Source organism: Silurus aristotelis (genome assembly GCF_946808225.1).
Source record: "Silurus aristotelis genome assembly, chromosome: 14".
Lineage (NCBI taxonomy): Eukaryota > Metazoa > Chordata > Actinopteri > Siluriformes > Siluridae > Silurus > Silurus aristotelis.
In genome coordinates, this window is record NC_139587.1 from 13,156,114 (window position 1) to 13,180,809 (window position 24,696).

Genomic DNA, 24,696 nt, shown 5'->3' on the forward strand with positions numbered 1-24,696 from the left:
TGTTCTATATATGCAAACTTCAGCAAAACCTTAAGGAATTCTAAATAAACCTAAAAAGAATTTAACACATACCTAATCCTCCAATTGCATATGCTCAAGCAGTAATAAAACCCAAAAGGCATGGTGTATAAGAAATACAAATTTATTTCTCTGTATACAATGAGTAGAAAGCAGCCAGTAATCCATTTACTTTTTAAAAGCTTTTTTCACAAACAGTATTGTATAAATTAATTCCATGGGAAATGGATAGTGAATATATTATGTCATAATTAATAAATTACAGTGAATATGAAGTGAAAACACAAATGTAGCCTTATGACAGAGGAATGAGGTCTGACAGAGCAATGTTTAGAGTTATCAAGTTATCAACATATCTGCATGAGACTTCATTAATGCCACAGGTCCATAAATAAATCATATGTTCTGCATTTATAAAGTAAAATAAAACCAACTTGTTTTGCAGACCACATGTCTGCTTGTTCTCAACAAAAAGCATTTTCATTAACGGAAAGTCATTAGCAATGGTATGTAGTACCACTAAAACCACACCATTCACCCACATTACTGAGTCCAGAGTTTTCATATATCAAGTTCAATTAAATGAGTATCCGTAAAAAAAAATTTGACCAAAATAATTATACCTAATATGTTAGACAAAAAAAAACAAACAAAAAATCTATGGTAGATGCAAGAATGCATAGCCATATTATGATGTGAAGGATTTGCTACTATGCCAGTTCTGACAATTTCACCATCTGTGAGTGCATGGTGCTCCCTGTACCAGTATGCTTTAGGATGTGAAATGATTTATGGATTTAATTAAAACGTGTGCTAAAATGCATATGCTTTTACTGTTTATATAAAGAATAAGAATTTGTGTTTGTTTTGCCTCCTTGTAATATTTTTATTTCTTCTTAATGCGACAAGGGTAGCCCAGTTGGATGAAGCAGATGTTGATTTTAATATATTGCATCAAGGTATGGACTCTAAAACTATTCCAAGTTCTCCACATAAAGTAGTATGCATTTTTATTTATTTTTTTATAAAAAACAAATCTACCTTACCAGAGAGAAATTTTTAATGCCAGGTCTTATTGGATAGTTTGTTTATGAAGAGGCTTGGGCAAGGTGGAATAGCATTTATAGATATCTACAGTACATGCTCTGTAAACCAGGCTTTAGAGGGATTTCTTTCCAAGGAAAGGTAAAGCAATAGGCACCATGTCTTTTCACATGATTATAATGACTTCCTTTACGCAGATCATCCTCTATCTGTTATTCTGTCTGTCTCGCAGCAGTAAACTCTACAGGAATGCAGCAAAAAAATCTACAGACAATCTGTTCCTTCCAACTGGCATCTATTTCTTTTTCTCTGACTCCTTTTATAGTATTCCACCATGGCAATCTTTCAGTAGCTTTTCATCTCACAGAAATCGGACACCCCAAATAAACAATTCAACAAGAAAACATCTTACAAGGAAAAAGATCTCCCCATATCTGATGCTTACTGTAAAGTCATTCTGCATCACTCATTGCAAGGGTTATATTCACACACAAAAAAGAATGTGAATTTTATATTTGTTATGTATTCCACAAATTATCCACAAAACTGCAGAGGGGAACTAACGTCTCAAGATAAGCATAACAACAAGGTTGGTCCTTTTCCTGTTCAAATAAGTTATACTGTGTTACAATATGTATTTGCAGTTAGCCGACAATATATAAAAATATATTTTTTTATTGTGATTTATATCAAACTTCCTTGGGGCTCCTAGGGCATACATGCAACTGTATTATTTGTGGAAACTCTGATGTTATTTAATCCTATTGTAAAGCCTTTCTTTGAAAATCTTTCTTCCCAAAATTTTGTGGCCAAAATCTTAGTATTTCCTCCTGATGATAGGAAGTTTGCATATTGTGGTACAGTCTCTATATTTCTGTTTTCAAAGTCTTCTTTCTACATGACAGCATCAAGGGCATTTTTACCTTGTATGACAACAATGTCAGATTCGGAATCCTGCAGCTGCTTGTCACAGATGGAATTTATTGGCTGTATGCACACCTAATCCAGGAAGCAGTAAGCTTTTTGCCAGTTCACTGTTGTGGCCCCACATGATTAAAGGACAAAAAAGGAATCCATCTTTAAAGTTATATTTTAGTTCTAAAAAAAATATGCTGAAAAAATGCCAACATTTCACAAATCTATCTAGTAATATGACTGCAATCAACCAAATATAAGATTACTTCTAAATTTGGTAGGTTTATAATCTTTAACTGTCTTATTATTTTCTGCTTCCTTTAATAAAAACTTTCTTTTCGGCTTCTCCCGTTAGGGGTCGCCACAGCGGATCCTCCGCACGTTTGATTTGGCACATGTTTTACGCTGGATGCCCTTCTGCTTCCTTTAATAAATAATGCTAAAAAAAAAAAAAGCAAAATAATCACTAATCAAACAATAATACTCATAAGATCATATCTTTTATTTTAATTTTATAATAGAAAATATTTGATATTTTGAAATATCTTTTGACATATTTCAGCTTATTAAGATTATTCATATTAAATCTCTTTCCACTTATTTTTTATTCCAGAGTGCATGAACTGGCTAAGCGACAGCCAGTGCATTTTTGTGTGTAACAGTTAGGCCTGATGCTCTTCATCGTTACACAGCTTGGCAAAAATAACTTTTGTTGGTACTATGAACTATTATTGAAGTTCATGATGTTGACTGCAAGGATGATAAGGTAGATGGATTCAAAATATTTGCAAATTATTGTGAAAATGTCTGGACCAGATTTGTAGTGTTCAAATTGGTTAAAAAGGATGTATTGCATATTAACAAAGTAAACAGACTTGCTGCTTTAATACAGTGTCCATTGTTAAAAGTGCTACAAACATTAAAAAAATTCACTTAAATAGTCAAGGACACTTTCCTAAGATGGTCACATGTATCTGCTTTTGGCAATTTCCAGCCATTTAGTATAATTTATTTGACAGGCTTATTTAAAAGTGGGACTTTCTTTATCTGCCATCTTAGCGCCACATAGCTATTCAGCAGTCTTCGTCTAAGGTCCTCTCTGGTGCCACATGCCTTTTTATATTCTATACCTTTATTTGTGTACAATTGTCCCCGTGATTGTTTGCTAAAAATTGGTAAATGTAATACTGTATGAGTATTACTCTGTGTGCGTGTATGAGAGAGAGAGAGAGAGAGAGAAAGAGAGACTGAGAAGTAAAAGTAAAAAGGGCTCAGCTGGCTTTGTCAGAGCACAGGTGCTGTGCTCCCAGATTCTATATTAAATAAATGATTCTAATATAAGTTTCTGCTGATGATGTATTAACCTTATATTTGAGAAAAAAACAAGTCCATAGCTCCCACTTGCTCCAGAGATCAGAGGCTATACAAGACCAGGACAGCTTGCATATGTGTATGACAATAAGTTTGAGCATGAACAAGAAATAAACTGAAAAATATTAACAAAATAAAAAAGGAAACACAAACTAGTTGGAACAGAAACATTAAATCCCACTCTTCTCCCTGTGTGTGGTTGGTGCTGAGGTCATTGTGGTGTACTTGAGAAGCCACACACTCCTGCTGCTACTACAGGGAGCTGGTTAACACAGTGTGCCGATTAAGTGTTGGCCTTTGGCAACACAAGACATTAGTGAATCACTCAAAAATGTTCCAGCTCCCTCTGTTGAACTGAGCTGGAGCTAAAAAAAAGAAAAAAAGAAAGTGTCCTCCAAATCTGCTGAACCAATGGTTTTTTCCGTCTTGCATTTTCTGGACCCAGTCCAGGTTTAACTGAGCAATGTTGAATCTGGAAAGTATGGAAGCAAAAAGAGATAAAAAAAAAAATTATGAAGGCTTATACATGCCCAAAATTACCATGGCCGAAAAGTGCAAAACACATTAACAAATCAGAAAACATTAACAAATCCGAAAACAAAATAACAAATGCAAAAACAAAATAACAAATCTGAAAACACAACATTTCAAACAAACTGGAAAAGGTTGGTTTAGTTGAATGTAACACCGATCATTGGACAAGACACCCGTCATTCAAGATATACAGAACTATGGTTTATTCTGTAAATCATATTGTTCTATAAAGGACAAAAGATTCATTGCATTTTTCTTTTTAATCACTTTAAGGGCTTTTGTGAAAGAAATAAACTCATTATAAAATGCAAAAAACTGTGTTTTCACTTTCAAGTAGTTCGATTTGTGTATATAACATTTTCCCATTAGAAGTATATTATTAACAAGAAAGTCGTCTTTGTTATTGTTCATGACAGGTCCAAAGATAATGTCCTTCACAGTAAAATTTCTTAGATAGGGAACCTTTGGGTAAAGCCAGTTATGGATATCAGACCATAAAGCGTCTGAAGTACAACAGTCTGCGGCAGGATAAAGTTGTAATGTATGTGTAAAAGTGTACAAACTAATCTTTATGTCATGTTATACTGCAGAATCTCCAACATCACTGCATATGAAAGTCCTTCCTTAAAGTAGCTTTGAATAAATTCCATTTTCTGCTTGCTTGCCAATGTTTACTTCTGTTATTTTCTTATATTTAAAGGTGCACTAATCGAAAGAAAAAAAAAATAGTTTCAAGTAAACAGAGAACTTTACACATGTACAAGAAACAAAGTTCTAAGATTTCATATTTCCTGTATATTTTGAATGACAGGTGTCTGGTCCAATGATAGGTAAGTGTTCAATTCAAAAACTATACCCACCTTTTCCGTTTGTCTGAATTGTTGTGTTTTTGGATTCGTTAATGTGTTTTCTTGCAACAATTCAGACAAACCGAAAAAAGGTGGGTATAGTTTGTGAATGGAACACTTACCAATCATTGGATGAGACGCCTGTCATTCAAGATATACACTAAGTACAACAGTTTCTCCCTGCTTGCCAATGGTTCATTCTGTTATTTTCTTATATTTAAAAAAAAATTTGTTTAAAATAAACAGAGAATTTTACACATGTACAAGAAACAAAGTTATAAAATTTCATTTCCTGTATACCATGAATGACAGGTGTCTCATCCAATGATCGGTAAGTGTTCCATTCACAAACTATACCTACCTTTTTCGGTTTGTCTGAATTGTCGTTATGTTTTCAGATTTGTTAACTTGTTTTCGGATTTGTTCATTTGTTTTTGCATTGGTTTTTGTTTTTTCGGATTTGTTATTTTGTTTTCGGATTTTATATTTTGTTTTTGCATTTGTTATTTTGTTTTCGGATTTGGTAGTGTTTTCTTAGTTGTTAATTTGTTTTCTGATTCAATAATGTGTTTTGCACTTCTCGGCCACCGTACAACAACTTCTTTAAGGCATTAACAAATATTTCCATTACAATAAAAACATTATCATTATCAGTTTAAAATAAGGATAAAAATGGGTTTCCTAATTTTAGCATTGCTTTTAAATGATTAGATCTGAAGGTGTAGTTAATTATACAATTAATATTGTATAATAGCATGGCGTGTTGACAAATATGTATCATATTAATGTATTAATGTATCATATTAATATATTTTTTTATTTATAGTCACTGGGACCTGCATAGCAAGTTCTATGTAATATGAGCCTATTAATAAACTTATTTAGCAAATATGTTGTTGTTAGTAAAAAAAAAGAGAGAATAATAAATCTGCGACTATTGTTTAATTATTTTGCCATTTTCTTCAAGTTGCTGCTGCTTAAAGGCTGTTAAAAAAAACTAATTGTAAGATATGCAAATATATGTTAACCTGTGTGCCTCCTCATTGACCTGGTTCAGATGGGAAGACATTCCTCAGCTGCTCAATCACTTGCTGTAGCTGTAGCACTGTGTCCTGTTCTGGCTCCAAATCTTCACCTTCTAGGTAGTTACCATCAGATTGCAGTTACACAAACTTGATTTTGAACTTTATTTGCTGTACCAGTGTCTAACATGGTATGTAAGGGAAAAAAAAAAATTAAGTACATGTTTTATGTGTATTTCCTACCTGAAGCCTCAGTAACTGTGATCTCTTTGCTCAGGGCTTTCTCCTGGTGCACTACTGACACAGGCGATGACAAAGAGGAGGGAGCTGATCCATTGGCCTCTGAGTCATCTTTGGGCTAGAAACCATGAAACAAATACAAGCTGAATAAGTGGAGAAAACCAAATATAGTCAAAAGCTTAAACATTTTGAATTTGTAATATTGGTGCACTATATGATTTCTGTTGGTAAACTACTTAAAACTACTTTGAAAAAGAACTTGAACTTGAATTTTCAAATGCTTTAATATAATTTATATGATTAAGTATTAATTTAGTGATGCCAGATCTCTTCTACAACTGCATACTACCAAGCCAAAAATTTTGGGCCCATATTATGAGCATAAGAGTCACAATACCTCACATATTATATCACCTATGGAGAGAAAATGTAAAATGTAACTTCAATATATACTGCTTACTCTATTCTATTGAAGCAGCTCCAGGCAGCTCAATTACAGAATCTTCTGTAAAGCACATCAGGTTTTGCTTTACTAAATCACAGTGCATTATGTAATTTCTGATTCACATTTCCCATATTTTATGCTAGCTCTTTGTATTTTCACTCCAATCAGCCTTTCCCCACCAGATATAGCTGTTTTTCTTTTATCATTTTGTCACAATTTATTTTGTCAATCATCCTACTTTGACCTCAGATATCTCTCTATATCTCTTTTTGTGTCTCTAATGCCCTCTCTATAATTCACTTTTATCTGTCATCTCTCATCTTAGCCTTGCACAGCTGCACTAGAGTTCTCAGTCTTTCATTGTTCTGGTTCTCATTGTTTCTTTTATCTAGCAGAAATAAATCCTGAAATTGTCCTTACTTTCCAGCTGCCTGTCTCCTTAACTTGGAAATGATTTACCTTTAATCTTCACAATTATACCTTCAGTCTTGCAACAGTAATTTCAACAAATATTCTCCTTTCTCAGACTTTGTAAATCACTGTCTTTTCATTCTCTATGTAGATTTTTTTTTTAGATTCACCCTGTTCTTTCTCATTAAATCTCTTTATCAGAACTTTTTTTTCCCCTCAATTTTACCCAGACAGTCCCAATTGCCACTCTTCTCTTAAAATAACCCATGACTTTTCCTTCCTCCTTACTGATTTCCTTACATTTTGATTTAGGCAAAATCAGATTTTCATCCCCCTCAAACATTTACATTTACCTACCTGCAGCAGTAGCTCTCTGAGTCTATGGAGCTGTGACTCCAGTTGCTTGTTGTGATCCTCCAGTATCTGCATGCGGGTCTCCAAGCGACTCTTGTGTTGTCTAAGTATCCGAGCCTCAGCCAGAAGTTCCTCATCTTGCTGTCCAAGTGACAAGCCCAAGCCTGAAATGCCCTCCACCAGAGGTGTTGCTGCTGCAGCCTCCTCATGCTTCCACTTAAGCCTCCGGTACTCACCTTGCAGCATCCTGAAAATACTTATCCATTACTATCAGACCAGCTTTCTTATTTTATCATTACATGTAGTCACAGTTTTATGGATGCTTAAATGCAGATTGTGATTTCAAACTTATTTTCTTACTTGCACACTTTTTTTTTATTACAATGCTAGTCTTTACCTAATACCAGGACTATTTTTACTTAATATTATGACTTTTATTGCTTTTGGACTGGAACATAAAAAGCACATGTAGACTCAATGACTCAATGTAGACATGTAGACTCAATGACTCAATGAAAAGGACGGATGCTGAGCTAATGTGCTGAATCTTTTTTTTAATTTTAATATATATATATATATATATATATATATATATATATATATATATATATATATATATATATATATATATATATATATATATATATGGAAAATAATGCCACCTTGAAAAGAAGGAAAGACCACCTTGTCCTGAAGAGCATATTTTCATTTCTTTACCACATGTAAATGAATGTTTATATTTAGTTTGCCCTCATATTGTTTAAATACAATGAACATTGTAGATGTGAAATATTAAAGATAGCTCATGTAGAAACATTAAAAACTGTTAATGCAATTTGTTGGACTGTTACAACTGACAAAAGTAACTCTATAAGTGCATATAGAACTATAGATAATATCTGTTTACTATTAGCTAGTTAAAGCCAATAAGACTACGCTTGTTTTTTACTATAAAAAGATAAAAAAAGAAGATAAAAAGAAAATTTCATTTGCATGACCAAAACCAAAGGGGAAAGGCCAATGCATGCAAACCAATTTGGTGTCCTTAAAAACTCTTTTAATTTTAATTAAACAAAGCAAATAAAAAGTATGCATTGTCACAAAAATACAATTTGTGATGATTTTTTTTTATATGTATGTATTGTTTTGAGTGTTTAAGCAGTGTAAACATAAGTACACTGCAAGTGTGTCACTACCAGCTTTCCCTATTCACATCATTATGCACCTCATTTCCATTTGCTTTCATCAGCTGCTATATTTATATTGTGAAATGCAATAGATTGGTTTTAAATCTACAGATTGCATTGGTTGACATCCTTTGTACATTTTACTCTTTCATTTCCTGATGAACTGTGCAGTTCTGAATAGTTTTTGCTGTTTAATGCCGCATCTGCGGTGACTCCAAAGATATTTTCTTTTGAATCAGGAAACAAAAAACTAGCAATTTGTAGTGAGATATTTCTTTCTTTTTTACAACATTGTAAATGTTTGTTTTTACTAAGCTGGATGTTCATAGGGCTTTAATAAAATTCTTATTTCTTTGAACATGTACTATCTTTATCTATATCAAGCTTCCTGGCTCCAAATGATAAATAATTAGGGGAAAACATATGACTTTCAATCTCTTTTTAAAATGTACAATTACAGAATTACCTAATACATAGATTCCTGATCACTTTTCTAGATTTGTTTTCACCATCTAATCTAGAGAAAATGTATTATTAAAATAATTTTTCTTATAACCAGCAACATGTAGTGAAGCAAATATTAATTATTAAACAGCAGAAAAGTGCATTATAAAATGATAGAAAACAAAAAGGTACAAATTATAGAAATGGCCTGCATATTAATAGCTATAACAATGCTTCAAATTCTTCTTACAATACTAATAGTCTTTTAAAGAGGCAGCCATTATATGGGCCTTGAATTCACAGACATCAGCATGAATTACATGTTTTCATTTAGCTTCTTTGTATAAATAGCTCATAAGTAAATGCTCATAATGCTCATAAATAAGTAGAATAGAAATAATTTTTATACCAAAACTAAACTAACAAATACATGAAATAAATAAATCAGTAAATGTGTGTGTGTATGCATGAGTGCATCTTACCTGTTCTCATTTTCCAGGCGGGCTAGTGTTCGTTGCAGTTCCTCTTTGTTGTGGCAGTCAAGGTGGGTGAGGAAGTGTGGCCCATGTGGACAGTCTTGTTGCAGAGCAGGGCTCGGGTGACGTAGGAGATACTGATCTTCATCCCTGAGTTATTATAAACAACAGATAACACACAATGAATTGAAAGTTTTTGTTCCACTAAATCATCAAGCATTGCACCATGTTCCTTTTTTAAAAAAGAATCAGAATTTTCTTGAAGAGCATTAAATGTTTTTTTTTTCTGTTTCACATTGTTGAGATACCTCAAACATTTGGGGTATATAAACACAAACTAGGGCAATGTATGCATAAAGGATATGACAACATGGCCATGTAAACTATGTACAGAAACTGATACACATCGGCACACACTGACAATGGAAACAGAGGACAAAAGAACATTAACAAATGCGTATCAGTGTGCACAGCAGAGTAGCATTTAGCAAACTGACAGAACATAAACATATATGCAATATTTATACACTATAAAATACACTTACACAATGCGATTGTGCTAGATGCTAGAAAATGATATATTAATATGTCAAGTTAGCAATGCTCTACATAATGTTATGTACACTGGAACAGTAAGGCTGCCTGCATCTTTGATTTAAGAGGTTTAATACAATTCTGAGGTCAATCAAAACATTGTAATATCAGCTTTTTGGAGGGAATGTTTGGACTGCCACTAATGCTTTGAATCAAACAGCATAATGAAATTTCAACCAGAAAAATCACACACATAGTCCATCTGTGTTTCTTCCACATAAAGCATGTAAAATTATGGAATACTGTTACTACTACTTCTACTAATTTAATAATAATATCAGTATTAGTACTTGTAAGTACTATTATTAATTATTCCTTTTCATATGATCATATCAGTGGTTGGCCCAGTCTCACAGCATTCCGTGATATAGTCACCAAATGTGGATTTGTGGAACACCAAATATCGATTTGTGTTCAAAGACATGAATTTTCCTTTTTTTAATTTTTTTAAATCTTTAAACACTATTACTTGTCTTTTAAGCAGGAGATTTTATCCTTGTTTTTATTGCTTTATATTTAGTAAGCTACTCGCTATATTATAAACCATCATCAGTGGTTCCATCAGGCTTACATTTGCTAGGGAGCATAAAGATTGGACACTAGAGCAATGGAAAAAATGTTGTGCGGTCTAATGAGTCCAGATTTACCCTGTTCCAGAGTGAGGGGCGCATCAGGGTAAGAAGAGAGGTGGATGAACTGATGCACTTATCATGTCTAGTGCCTACCGGACAAGACTGTGGGGGCAGTGCTATGATCTGGGGTTGCTGCAGTTGGTCAGGTCTAAGTTCAGCAATGTTATTTGCCTAAAGAATGAGGTTAGCTGACTACCTGAATATACTGAATAACCAGGTTATTCAATCAATGGATTTTTTCTTTTTCCCGATGGCAAGGGCATATCCCAAGATGACAATGCCAGGATTCATCGGGCTCAAATTGTGAAAGATAGGTTTAGGGAGTATGAGACATAATTTTCACACTTGAAGTCCCAACCTTAACCCCAATAAATCTTTGGGATGTTCTGGAGAAAACTTTGTGCATCGGTCTGACTCTCCCATCAGTGAAAAATAACTGCAATTTTGGACAGTAATAAATAAAGTGTCACTGCAGAAGCTTATCCAAACAATGCAATGGGGAATGCTTGTTGTAATCAAAGCTAAAGGAGGTCCAATGAAATATTGCACTATGTGACATTTTTTGGACGGACACTGTATATTCTCCTGGTTAATTAAGGAGACTGCGTTAATTACAGACACACACATTTATTACAGTATAACCTCAATCCTTACTCTAACCCTAACTGTATATTTTCTGCTTTATTTTCTGATAAAAATGGGGGAAAAAAGAATACCGTTGGCATTTCTGTCAACATTATCCATGATCCTCTGCCTATGTTGCAATGGAGACGAGCCAGATGGAGGCAGTCATACTGAGTGACACAAAAAAAGAGGGAAATTCATGTCCATGTACACAAATCAATAGATTAAAGTTTGTGACTAATACACGAAATGCTGTGAGATTGTGTTGGTTTGTAACCAATCAGACTCCAATTTGGTCACTTCAAGGCCACCTCGAAAGTGTTTTTTAACATGTCAGTGTTTTCACATACTTTAATTGGATGGTCAGAGAGCAGACAACTACAACCCACATCTGTTGAAAGCTGCACAAGCTGAAATATAAATTTGTGTATTTAATAGCTATTTTTTTCCCCACGCCTGCCAGATGTATCTCAAAGAGATTCTATACGATTCAGCTGAAGTCTCACCACTTTAGTGGGGCCTGAGCAGGCTCTGGTTAAGAAACAAGAAGTAGAAACACAATATATTTGTGTGTATTTAATAGCTATTTTTTCCTTCCCACAATGGCTGACGAGAAGTAGAAATTGATTTGGTTGCAGATACACTTTCACATTTACAAAATGGACTTTTCAAGAAAAGCTGGACATCGTAAGGAACGGTCAGCCAAAACAGTTGTTAATAGTTAAGAGAAAAAGAGTTGTTAAGCTTTTTTTGTGGGTTTGTGGTTTTCTTTGTCATAGAATTTGCACAAAAACACACAATTTGCCTCAATTTTAAATCCCCAGAAAGACCATAATGCATGAACAAAATGGACAAAAATGCACAGAAAACCCAAGGCTCATTTAATGAAGTTAATAAGATGTTGATGCTTCTGCTAGATATATTGTATGGGGGCGGTGCAGCTGTGGCTGCAGTGAAAGGAGACTTGTTGAATTGTGTTCATTGGGTTTCTTGCTTTAGTAATGGCATATATTCTCACTGCAAGTCAAATCAAGTCAAGTCAGGAGGCTTTTATTGTCATTTCTACTATACACAGTGGTACACAGTACAGAGTAAAAACGAGACAATGTTCCTCCAGAAACCTGGTGCTACACTAAACAACATAGAGCTACAACACAGCACAAAACTACATAAAGTGCATCGAGTGCAACCTAGTGCAAACAGTGCAGACGAAAAACAGTACCAAACAGACAGTACAGACAGTACAAACGGACAGACAACAGTACAGACAGACAGACAACACAAGACAACACAAGACAATACACATAACACAAGATAGCGCAGACCAGTAAACCTATTGTACACTTTGAATATACAATACTGTACAAAGAGAACTATAAAAAACTATAACCAAGATTATATGTAAACAAACACAATGTAGTGCATAAACAGCTGTAGCAGCAGTCGAGAGGTGCAAAAAACAGCATGTAAACATTAAACTGTCGTTCTTCTCACATGTCACTAATGTGGCTCGTTCCTGTCGATTTCTTCTCTACAACATCCACAGGATTTAACCATTTCTTTCCACACAGGCTGTGTGTGTGTGTGTGTGTGTGTGTGTGTGTGTGTGTGTGTGTGTGTGTGTGTGTAAGTTCCATTTCAGTTCTTGAACCGCTTTGCTGATGGCAGGAGGGTGAAGAGTGTGTGTGAGGGGTGTGTGTGGGGTCGTCCACAATGCGTTTGGCTTTGCGGATGCAACGTGTGGTGTAAATATCTGTGATAGAGGGGAGAGAGACTCTGATGATCTTCTCAGCTGTCCTCACTATCCTCTGTAGGGTCTTGCGATCCAAAACGGTGCAGTTCCCAAAACAGGCAGTGATGCAGCTGCTCAGGTTGCTCTCAATGGTCCATCTGTAGAACATGGTCAGGATCGGGGAAGGGAGATAAGCTTTCCTCAGCCTTCTCAGGAAGTAGAGATGCTGATGGCCTTTCTTGGTGATGGACAGTGTTGGGCAGTAATGCGTTACTGGTTACCGGTAACGCGTTACTTTTTACAGTAACTAATACTGTAACGCGTTACTTTTAAAAATAAAGTAACTGTTACCGCATGGTGCGTTACCCGTTACTTTTTAAAATGAATTAATTTTGGCTGAAGTGTAGACTACAGCCTAACTTGCTTACAGCAGCGTCGCATTGTAGGATTGGTGGATAAACCACTGTAAACACGAAGAAGACGCATTGTAGGATTGGTGGATGAACCACTGTAAACACAAAGAAGACGCACTGTGTGGGCGTGTCTTCGTTTATTCAGGTCTGTGCGGCAGTAATGGCGAGTAGAGGCGAGAGCAAGACGAGTTTCTCAAAGTGGAAATATGCTCATTATTTCACTTTAGTTGAGTATAAAGACAAAAACTTTCAAGTCAAATGTAAGCTGTGTCTTTCTGGTTCGAAGCTCGTATCTACTGCGATAAACAGCAACTCCAATCTGTTGAAGCTGCTCCAGGACCTCCATGCTAGAAGCTAGTAGCTAGAAGCTAACCCGGTGTTCTGTTCTACATTGTTAATAGTTTTCATACTTCAGCTGTGAAAGGAACATGTTTAAGAGCTCAACACAACAGCAGAAGCCACTTTAGTTTTTAATTGTGAATATATTATTCAGCTTGTTTTGTTATTTATTTCAGAAATCCTTGTGATATATTCAGTTTGTGTTGGTCTGCCTTCAATAAAATAGTGTTTAAAAATGACTTTGTGTTTAAGTGAGTTTTGTGTTTGTATAGACCATAACACATAAAAGGGCATTAATGGGAACATTAAAGAAGGTTCTTTAAAAAAGTAACTAAAAAGTTACTTTTAACAGTAACGCATTACTTTTTGGTGTAAGTAATCAACAAAGTAACGGAGTTACTTTTTGAATGAAGTAACGAGTAACTGTAACTAGTTACTATTTTTTAGTAACGAGCACAACACTGGTGATGGAGTTGGTGTTGAGTGACCAGGTAAGGTTATCCGCCAGATGAACACCAAGGAATCTGGTGCTCTTGACAATCTCCACTGAGAATCCATCGATGATCAGTGGAGAATGGCCGCTCTGTGCTCTCCTAAAGTCCACAACCATCTCTTTGGTTTTGTCAACATTCAGAGACAGGTTGTTGGCTCCACACCAAGCTGTTAAATGGTGCACCTCCTCTCCGTAAGCTGACTCGTCGTTCTTGGTGATGAGACACACCACGGTTGTGTCATCTGTAAACTTGACGATATGGTTCAAGCTGTGCATTGCTACAGAGTTGTGAGTCAGCAGAGTGAACAGCGTGGGCTGAGCACACAGCCCTGAGGGGCCCCAGTGCTCAGTGTGGTGGTGCTGGAGATGCTGTCCTCAATCCTGACTAACTGAGGTCTCCCAATCAGGAAGTCCAGGATCCAGTTGCAGAGGGAGGTGTTCAGGCCCAGTAGGCTCAGCTTCTCAATCAGGTGCTGAGGGATGATTGTGGCATGAGAGGATTGTGCATGAGATACCTGTCAGTGATTAAGCACTCTGTTATACTGTGTATTGATGGTTTCCTTTCAGGAACTCTAACTGTGTCAACAACGCTTTGGGAATGAGTGTCCAATAACTTCAGACTGACCAAGTGGAGTTACCGTGACTGACCTCTAATGACTGCCCCCAATCCATTAGGGGGGCATCTGTCTTTAACGTTTCGGAAAGGGAACGTCTCTAGGTTACGTATGTAACCCTGGTTCCCTGATGGAACAAAATGCTGCGTCCCCAGGCTAAACTCCCTGCAGCGCTTCCTTTACTTTTGATGCTGGTACCATCTTAATGGCATGTGCTTTTTTAGCTTTCTGGTTTCTTTTCCATTGGATTGATTACACATGTGGTTCCTTCAGGGAACCAGGGATACATATGTAACCTAGAGACGTTTCTATAGCCGTAGCATAATAATGATGGTATCAAGAGGTGGACTCGATCAGGTAGGAAACCACTGAAGGCCGAGTTATGAAATGCATGGCCCATATATAGTGAGACCTAATTGCAAGGTACAGTTTAAGCCAAATATCAAGCGCATCACTGCAACAATGTGTAAACAAAGTCTTACTACCTTTACTTTAAGTGAACAAAAAAGCAGGCCCACCAAACATACTGACTCAGAATCAAATAAACACACTTAGATAATAACAGGTGTGGACTTCTGTTTCCTCTTCTTTCGGATGCTCCGTTAGGGGATGCCACAGTGGATCATCTGTCTCAATACTACTACGTTTTTATTATTCTGGACTTTAAACAAAAGTAATATTCTGCCCCTAACACATTTTAGAAAAACTTGGTGTTGACAGAGATTAATTAATCTCAGAGGTGCTCAGCGGGGTTGAGGTCAGGTCTTCTAGATCTTGAATCTTGATCTTCCACTCCAGCTTTGGCAAAACATAGGGCCAGTTTTTCTTTCTTTCTTTCTTTCTTTCTTTCTTTCTTTCTTTCTTTCTTTCTTTCTTTCTTTCTTTCTTTCTTTCTTTCTTTCTTTCTTTCTTTCTTTCTTTCTTTCTTTCTTTCTTTTTCTTAATAGATCTCCATGAGAGCAGACCTTTTTAATTTCAAAACTGTCACAACATTGCTGTACACATCTATCTGACAAACATGCTTGCCAATCCCACACTTGTGGGAGAACACTAAAAATCAGACCTCATAGATGTATAGGTTTAGGGGTTGGGTATTGATGAGATGTTTACCATGTTCTGGGTTCTGGTAGATCATCTTACATTCATCTTTCAGTCCACCCAACCAAAGAAAGGCCATGCCATGCATGCAAATAATTTCAGAGGTTACTATCTATGTGTACTTTCACCACACCATGCAGCTCCAAACATAATATTTTAGTGCATTTTTTCCTCACTCTATTTTCTATTGGAGAGCCACTGGCTCTATTTATTTCCACACTGCACACTTTAATCACAAAAGACTTTTATAGAGCAGAGCAGACTGTGCACATTGCCATGGGTCATTTCCTTTATCCTTCTGAATTTGTGTGACTGCCCAGTCACTTCAAAACATAAAGGGTGCATATATGTGTGCGCACACACGCGCACACACACACACACACACACACACACACACACACACACACACACACACACACACACACACACACACACACACACACACACACATAAAGAGGCTTCGGTGTTTGGGGTGGCAGGGAGAATACTCACAAACTTTCATCAGGAGAGAGGCTGTCAGTGAAGAAGGAGCAGCTCTGGCTTTCCATTTCAGCCAACCTGATAGTAGCAAAGGAAGAGAAAAAAATTTAAATTGACAGAGATAGACACAAAGAGATAAAAATTATGGAATTACATTGGTCAGTCCCAAAATGAACCACATAGATGAGTCATATTAGCAAGGTTAATAAGTAACAAAGTACAAATACTTTGTTAATGTACTTAAGTACATTTTGTCTGGAATCAATACTTTACTTCACTACATATTTTTTGGACAATACTTTTTACTTTCACTGATTACATTTTTAAACAAATATCTGTATTTCCTACTTCTTACATTTTTAAAACAGGCTTGTTACTTTAGTTTAAAATCTATTTGGTAAAATGTCAATATTCTTTCTTCTCATTGTGTGTTTTCAGCCCTTCAACCTATTTCCTGTCATTGCACGGCATTTTCAATCTACCACTGGTGTATCATTTCCTGGCTCTAACACATCACAGACGTAGGCTAGTTTATGAAGTTAACAATGAGCAAAGCAGAGTATGAGGCTAACATGGATAAGAGAGAGGGACCATCATCATAATCTTCTGTCTGCTTGTGTTCTATACGGTGAATGTTCAGCCAGGATAGATTCATCAGGTAACAAAATTAGAAATGTGTTTCTTTGTTATATTATTCTTTGTTTTATATATAATATATTACTTAGGACTGTCAGAATTAACAATTTAATAACAATTAAAGCAAATTTATTTTAACGACACCAATTTTATTTACTTGTGATTAATGCAGTTCTGTTAGACTATTTTTATAAAAAAAATATAAATAAATATAAAAAAGGGCAAAATTAAAACCTTCTTTGCAACACACATTTATTCACAACGTCCTTTCTTTAATCAATTTTATATATATATATATATATATATATATATATATATATATATATATATATATATATATATATATATATATATATATATATACATACACACACTGATGCATCATGCACACAATGAACCCTTTGGGGTCAACAAACACGTGTTTTGGGGCATTTTTTTTCCTCATAACACGGAAACAATCCTAAATTACTCTTTAAAAATATTTATCTTATTTGATCGTTTATAATTTAAACAAAATGTTGTGCTTTTGTAAAATAAAGAAAACTGACAGAGAGTGCTGCTATTATCTCTCTTCACAGACACATGAATAAAACAACCTAAATCTCAGTCAATACTTGCCTCACAGATACAATACTTATATGTATAGAAAGCTTGACATATCTACTTTTAAATGATTTGCATAGTTAACTCATGACAACCAAGCATAAATATTTTATTCGATTGACAGCCCTAATATTAATATGACCGTCCAGTTACCAGTGTTACACTGAAAAAAGGTAGTGGCTATTTTTATTTAAGTACATTTCAGAGCCCAAACTACTTTCATTTAACTTGAGTAAAAAAGTATAGTCAGTACTTAAAGTACTTTTAAAACATGATTATCTGTACTTTTGCCACCTCTGCCTATTAGAAAGTACTTTGTATGTGTATAAACAAAATCTTGGGTATAAAATGTATAATCTTTACAGAGAAATGGACAGCAATTTAAGTAGTCTGCAATTACTACCCTAAATCAAAATAAACCAAATATACAAAAGTATTTGAACATCTTACAATTGCACAATCAATTTCTAGATTTTCCATTTAAAAAAATATGAGCATAAATATAGGGGTTTTCTTTCTTTCTTTTTTGGGGATAGGGTCTTCATTTTTTACAGTTCTTGCCATGAAGAAACATAGTTAGGGTCCTTATCTCCAGTGAAGGGAAACTGTAATGCTACAGCATACAAAGACAACTGTGTGTTTCCAGCTTTGGGCAGCAATAGCTAAAAAAGAATATATTAGTCAAGTCAAGAAGGCCTTATTGTAATTTTAGCCATATACAGTACTGTACACAGTGAAGCAAAACAACATTTCTAAAGGACCAAGGTCCTAAATAACACAACATAAATTTGCACAATATAATGCAAAGACACAAAACTAACTAGGACACTACATAAAGTGCACATGCACATTAGTGCAAACAACACAACAGTAAAACAAAAAACACAGGGACACGGTAGCATCGACATTGCAGTACAGTAGAGGTGTGATGGTGCAAATAAATTTGTCAGCAATGTGTGCAATCTACAATCCAGAGTCTGGCTGTGAGGGGCAGAATACTTCAGCAAAAACTTTTTGGACAGCATGAGGGTACAGAGTGAGTGTGAAGAGTGTGTGAACAGCCACAATACGGTGGCTTTGCGGGTGCAGCATGTTGTGTTTTCATGATGGAGGGAAGAGAGGCCCTGATCATCTCAGCTGTCCTCACTATCTGCTGTAGGGTCTTGTGATCTGAGACAGCACTAGTGCTGGCCGGTATGACCAAAAATTTACATCACAGTATTTTTCAAAATTATACTGGTTTCACAGCATATGACAATATTTTTTTTTCATACATGACCGGGTATTAACCACATTTTCTAATTAATAAAATAGCAGTATGCATTAGAATACCCTATTTTACTGTCACACTAGTAATACAGGTTTGCAAGGCCCCACAAAATTATGCTGTTTCCAAAGAATTGGCACTACATATATTCTAATAAAGTAGACTCAGAATGGACACATCAAGACCCTTCTGCTCCCCTCAGTGTACCCATGTCATCCTTAAGACAGTCTATAACCCATCTTCATCACACTCTATTTGCCCCTCATTCATCTGGACAATTAGGGAAACATACATTTGAATGCAACATTGATGTAGATCATAATGAGCCACTTCATAATGATAGGTGTTAGTTTGAGTTTGAGGTAAGACACAAAAGACTTATTTTGCATGGGGACAATGGTTGTGGCATTGAAGCATGTTAGAAAGAGATATTGAAGATGGCAGGAGCATATGCCAGCTGGTCTGCACATCCTCTAAACATTCTGCCAGCAATGTTGTCTGGTCCTGCAGCTTTCCATAGGTTGACTCTGTTTAAAGCTTTTCTCACATCAGTCACACAGTATCTTATCATTAGGAATAAGGTTGGTCTTTCTTGCTGTTACACCGTTCTGCACTTCTAACCAAGTTTAGAAGCTGTTTAGCACATCTGGAAGGGAGCTATCACTGCCACAGGCAGGTGATAATGTCCTGTAATTGGTGATGGTTTAGATCTCCTGCCACATGTGCAGAAATTATTAGGGGAAATTTGTTCTGTTTAGATGACTAAACTTGCTGTTATTTTTTATTTTATTAAATCAAATTAACAATTACAATTTTAGTCATAAGACAAGCTAGCCTGATAACTTTTCAATTGCATGACCCACTGCAGTTATTAAGAACCATTTGACTCTAACAAGAACCGATTCTCTGATCCACACCTAATGCCACATTCTGCACTAGTAAGTAAACTGAGTTGTTCAGCATTATAAAGAACACATAATGGCCTTTAGCAGATGGATTCTGGAGCTGTTTGTATTTTGCCTGAAGTCACCCTTAGTAGTGAGACAGACAAGGCTTCATAGCATCTTTAAGACATACTGTGATTGAGACACCTGAAGCGAAAGAATAAAAAAAAAAAAGAGTGCTAAATATTTTGACTTGCCTGTAGCTTGAGAAAGATCTTTCAGTTATTTCTTTAAACCTATCTTCAAATGTACAGAGGGCTCAATGCTCTGCTTTCAAGGCCAGTCACAAATTCAGAATGACATCATCCAAGTTGTTCTAAGCCAGTCCTTAAAAGAGGTGCTTACTATTTTTGGTCAAACTTATTAATATGCCTTACATACATTATCTTTCATATGAATCAGAAATGTGCTCAATTTTGATGATGACTCCACATGGAGCATTTCTTCTTTTTAACATTACACCAAATCTTCCACTTCCCACTTTTGTAGGTTCCAAACAGTGTACAGCAACCCTATGTCAGAAGGGCTTTCAAAATAGCAACCAATTAAATATATTCAGACTGCTGTTTTCCTATTCCAATATTTATAAAATGTATTAAAAAAAATAATCTGCAGTCTGAGCTTTTCCCCCTATGCCGAACTTAAAAAAGCTGACATGCAGCCATGACACTTATTTAATATTAAAGCTAAAGAGAAATGATGAAAGTAAGTAAGGCAATGTAATAACTCATTTACAGGACTATCTCTATCTCATCTTATTTGTAACAATATGTCAATGGGTTAAACTCATTTGAAAGAAAGAGAAGAAAATGTTTAATTGTATGGTAATGGAACCTATGCATATTTAACTAGGACACTTCACTGAGTGAGGCTGTATATTTTCTCAGTACCTGCTGTAGCCTATGTCAGATGTTAAAATGTTTAAAAAAAAATGCAGGGTGACCCTTTTTCTTTATGCTTTATCTGTATTCACTGAGAAAGGTGTAACAGTTTAATTTCACATATAATGCCTGTCAAAAGCCTGACAGAAGAAACTTCTAGTCTTTTATTGTTTCTGAGAGACACATGCATGTTCCTTTTGTTTATATGCAACAAACTAGGCAGTGACGGGCCATGAAGTCCTTCTTTGCTGAATTAAATTATATCAAAATCTCTGACTTACGTTTTAATATAATTTTTGTCCATGAATATGTATAAAATCATTCTCAGTAGACTATTCTCTTAATGTCATAGCTTTTCCTTTGTTAGCACTGCTGCAAGGTGAGTATCTATATGTTGGTCAAATTTCAGTCAACAGATCATGTGTTGCTGGGGTTAAGGGAATCTGTCTGCAGTAAGGCCTACAGAAATCAGCAGTGCAGGCTCTTGGAGACCATCTAGAAGGCATCTAATCGTTTCGCTATTTTTAAATACTTTGATTGACTGATCAGAGAGTGCACTACTCAGAGCTCGCAAACCGCATCTTTAGCAAACTGCACAAGCGCAAATATATTTCTTTGGATTTAATAGCTGATTTTATACACATATTTTAGATATACTTACAAGGAAATTTTTACTTTTCCAAGGAAAGCTGGACATCATAAGAAAATGTCAGCCAAAACAGTTAAAATATGTTGTTAATTTTTTTTTCATGAACCATTTATACTTTTGCATTTTCTTTCCTATAGAATTTGCACAAAATCACTAATCGCTAATGCACAGAAAAAATGCATAAACCTGCAAGGAAAACACAGGGTAATTTTATGACGGTTATACTGACTCTTCTGCTAGAGATGACATATGCAGATGGTGCAGTTGTTTTTTTTTCTATTGCTTTAGTAATAGTATTCATTCTTGGTGTATGAGATACCCGCCTGTGATGCAGCGCAGTGTTGGACTGCGTTTCTCTATAGTATTGATGTTTTTTTTAGCTGTGCTATCATAATCATGGCATTAAGAGGTGGATTAAGAGGTGGAACTGAAACAAGGTAATTTAACAATATAAAGGTCATTCCTTGATAGATAACACTATCATTAAATTATAAGTTGATAACTTATCAAGTTTAATCAAGTTTATAACTTGATATAAACAAATCATTTAAGCTACATATTGATTATTACCAATGAATATAGTGAATAAAAATAATGTTTTGGTTATTAGCTTAACTTTATTAAGAGCAAAAGTAAGATCAGTTTAAACTACTTATAAAAGTGCATATTTTCCAAAAACTTACTCAAGTAAATGTGTTACTACATAAACTGATTTCATTTGCTGCATTCAAATCTTCATATTCACTACTCAGTTAATTCGGTGACATTAAACACCTGTTTGTTGTGTTTAAGACTATGTATATTTGTTAAATATTGGTAAAATTCTTGTTGTACTTTCTAAAACCTGTTGTAGGTTTACCAGCATATTTTTCCCTCTTTTGGTGTCTGTGTGTGTGTGTGTATGTGTGTGTGTGTGTGTATATATGTGTGTGTTACAGTAATTAATTTTTTATTAATTTAATTAAATAATCCTGGCAAATAAACAAATCTCTTAAATCTCCTTTCTGCAGCCATTCCTTTGAGCAATAGCTGGCATTTGAGTTTCCTTTTAAAACTTGTGAAGCAGAAGATGAATTGTCAGGATTCTTGTTTTTTTTTTTAGCCCACACTAAAGACTTGTTTTAAATGTGAATAAAAGGCAAATAAATAGCAAACATAATGTGCAGCAACTGTATAGCATATTATTGACAGGATGAGTGAAGAACATAATTGTAACAAGTACTCTCAAGGTTTAAAATTGTGTTGATGTTTTTTTATGTAGGCATTCAGATTCAATACTGCTCAAGTAAAATATAATACATAAAAGAAAATATAATTAGCGAGTGCCTTTATATTTACAGCCACTTTGACCTGTTCATTCACAAGTTGAGACAAAAAAAGAAAAACCTGTTAGATTTAGGAAAGCAGTCTTTGCTATGCCATGAGTTGGTCTTTTTTCTCACATAAGTAAAAGTGGTTAAATATTTTTATATTTTCTAGCACATATTAACCTTTGTCACCTACAAGTTGGCAAAAGCTTTAAAGTTCTAATAGATTTTAAGGTCTTGGATATGTTCATATTTCTGTAATTTTTTTAGGGTAAGAGACACTAAAAGAATCTTAGACTGGGAGCTCAAACAAATATATAAAAAAAAAGGTGAGCCTGCCTCAGATTATTTATGACTAATGCTTTGTGTAGTTTCTAAGCACACTTCCAAGACTTTGCTGAAATATATTTTTATAATCAGTCCAGACAATGCAACTTCGTTCTGTTAAAGGCCTCCAAAAACATCTGAAAGGTTTTCATTTTTCTAGCTTTGTTTTTTTTTTTCCTCCCAAAATTTGATGTAAAATTCTACACCGACAAAAATATATAAGTCTACTTTCACAGCAAAATGCATAGGTCTCAGTATTGACATCACACCAGCTAGCAATGAAAGTGAAGTGGTCAGCCTGATACTGTGTCCTGTCTTTCCAAAAGCAAAGATTTAATGACAAAGAAACTAAAGTTCTGAGTGGCTAATCTTTACTGCAAAAATCCCACTATATACTTACATAAAATTCCAGACAAACATAGAAGAACAAGTAAGATGGGTCTAGCCTAGCATTTAGCCTCTATTATGCTCTTTATTGTAAGAAGACAAAAACTCTTAATGCAGTCAGCTTCTTTTAACATTTTCATTGTATGTCCAACTTCCTGAAGCCCAACTGCAAGGGGGATGTCATATACTTTCCTGGATGTTATGTAATATCATAAACACAAAGAAAAAAAGAAAAAAGGGAGTAAAAAGAAGAAATATGGGTGAGTGAAAGAGTGAAAAGAAGAAATAAAAAAGATGCGGAGAAAGAAATAAGGTGTGTTGACAGGAGAGAGAGAAATAACTGAAGAAACAAAGAGACATATTTTGTGTGCGTGTGCATGTATGCCTGCCTGTCTGTCATTTTGTGTACACTTAAGAGAGAATCACAAAAAGAAGATGGATTTTATTTTGTATCTAAAACCCCTGTGCAATCTTTGACCCAACACACAATCTTGGTGTGGATATTTTATATACTGCTTTGTATTATTGTATTATACAGTGGAACCTGGTTATGTCGCCGGCGTAGGGGTGTGCCAAAAAGCCTCGAGATAAACGAAAACCAATATGGCGGCAATATATTAACGTGCTTGAAATTTCTTTATGTACATGATGTGCGTTATTAAATAAGAATGTACATGCACGTGTTTTTGTAGTTTTTTTTACACAACAGCGTTGCCGCGATTTGTTTGATGAAGGCATGCTATAAAAATGTTTGTTTACACCAATAGGCATATGTACACTAACTAACAGCAGAGCTTTACCAGTATACAATATAAACCATAGTCGATTCTCAAAACAAACCTTTATTATATTCTCCAACATTGCAAACACAAAGATCGCTCACAAAATCACACAAAATGTGCAGGGTGTAGTTCGTTTTTACAAAAAGCTAACCAGTGTCAAAATTTAATTCTCGAGTCATTTCACTCTGACACAGCTCTGAAAAGTATCCTACACCTGTAGCATCTGTAAGGCTTGATTTTTCTGCCACTTCCGCGAGTTTTTCTGCGGCTGCACAGTGCCGTCTCACTACTGTGTTTTCGCGTATATAAGATGCACCCTGGGTGAGGGGTATGTAAAACTTTCTATAAGACGCGTCTTATATACTGGAAAATACGGTAGTGAGATGGTGACGTGGCAAAAGCCGGCGATTGGTCATGCGGATCGAGATAACCGACGTTAAGTGGCAAATTCCCCCCCCCCCCTTGTGCTTGAGATTTCAGAATTTGTCGACATAAAAGAATCAACATAACCGATTAAAAAATGCTAAGACAAAGAGAGAATTTGGCGGTTCCACTTCAAAAACGTCGACTTAACGGCGAGTTAAT

General features: G+C 35.3%; 1 protein-coding gene across 1 annotated transcript in view; it reads right to left on the reverse strand.

Annotated features, from left to right (window-relative positions):
* Positions 1-126: 126 nt before the first annotated feature.
* The window catches only part of drp2 (dystrophin related protein 2), a 104,515-nt gene continuing 79,945 nt past the window's right edge, over positions 127-24,696 (reverse strand). The window contains exons 18-24 of the mRNA XM_083560266.1: positions 16,341-16,406; positions 9,316-9,459; positions 7,206-7,449; positions 5,996-6,110; positions 5,759-5,868; positions 2,391-3,820; positions 127-2,288 (exon numbers count right to left, since the gene is read on the reverse strand). Of these exons, the coding sequence (XP_083416392.1) occupies positions 5,771-5,868; positions 5,996-6,110; positions 7,206-7,449; positions 9,316-9,459; positions 16,341-16,406 (667 nt within the window). The 3' untranslated portion in view covers positions 127-2,288; positions 2,391-3,820; positions 5,759-5,770. The remainder of the gene's footprint in view (positions 2,289-2,390; positions 3,821-5,758; positions 5,869-5,995; positions 6,111-7,205; positions 7,450-9,315; positions 9,460-16,340; positions 16,407-24,696) is intronic.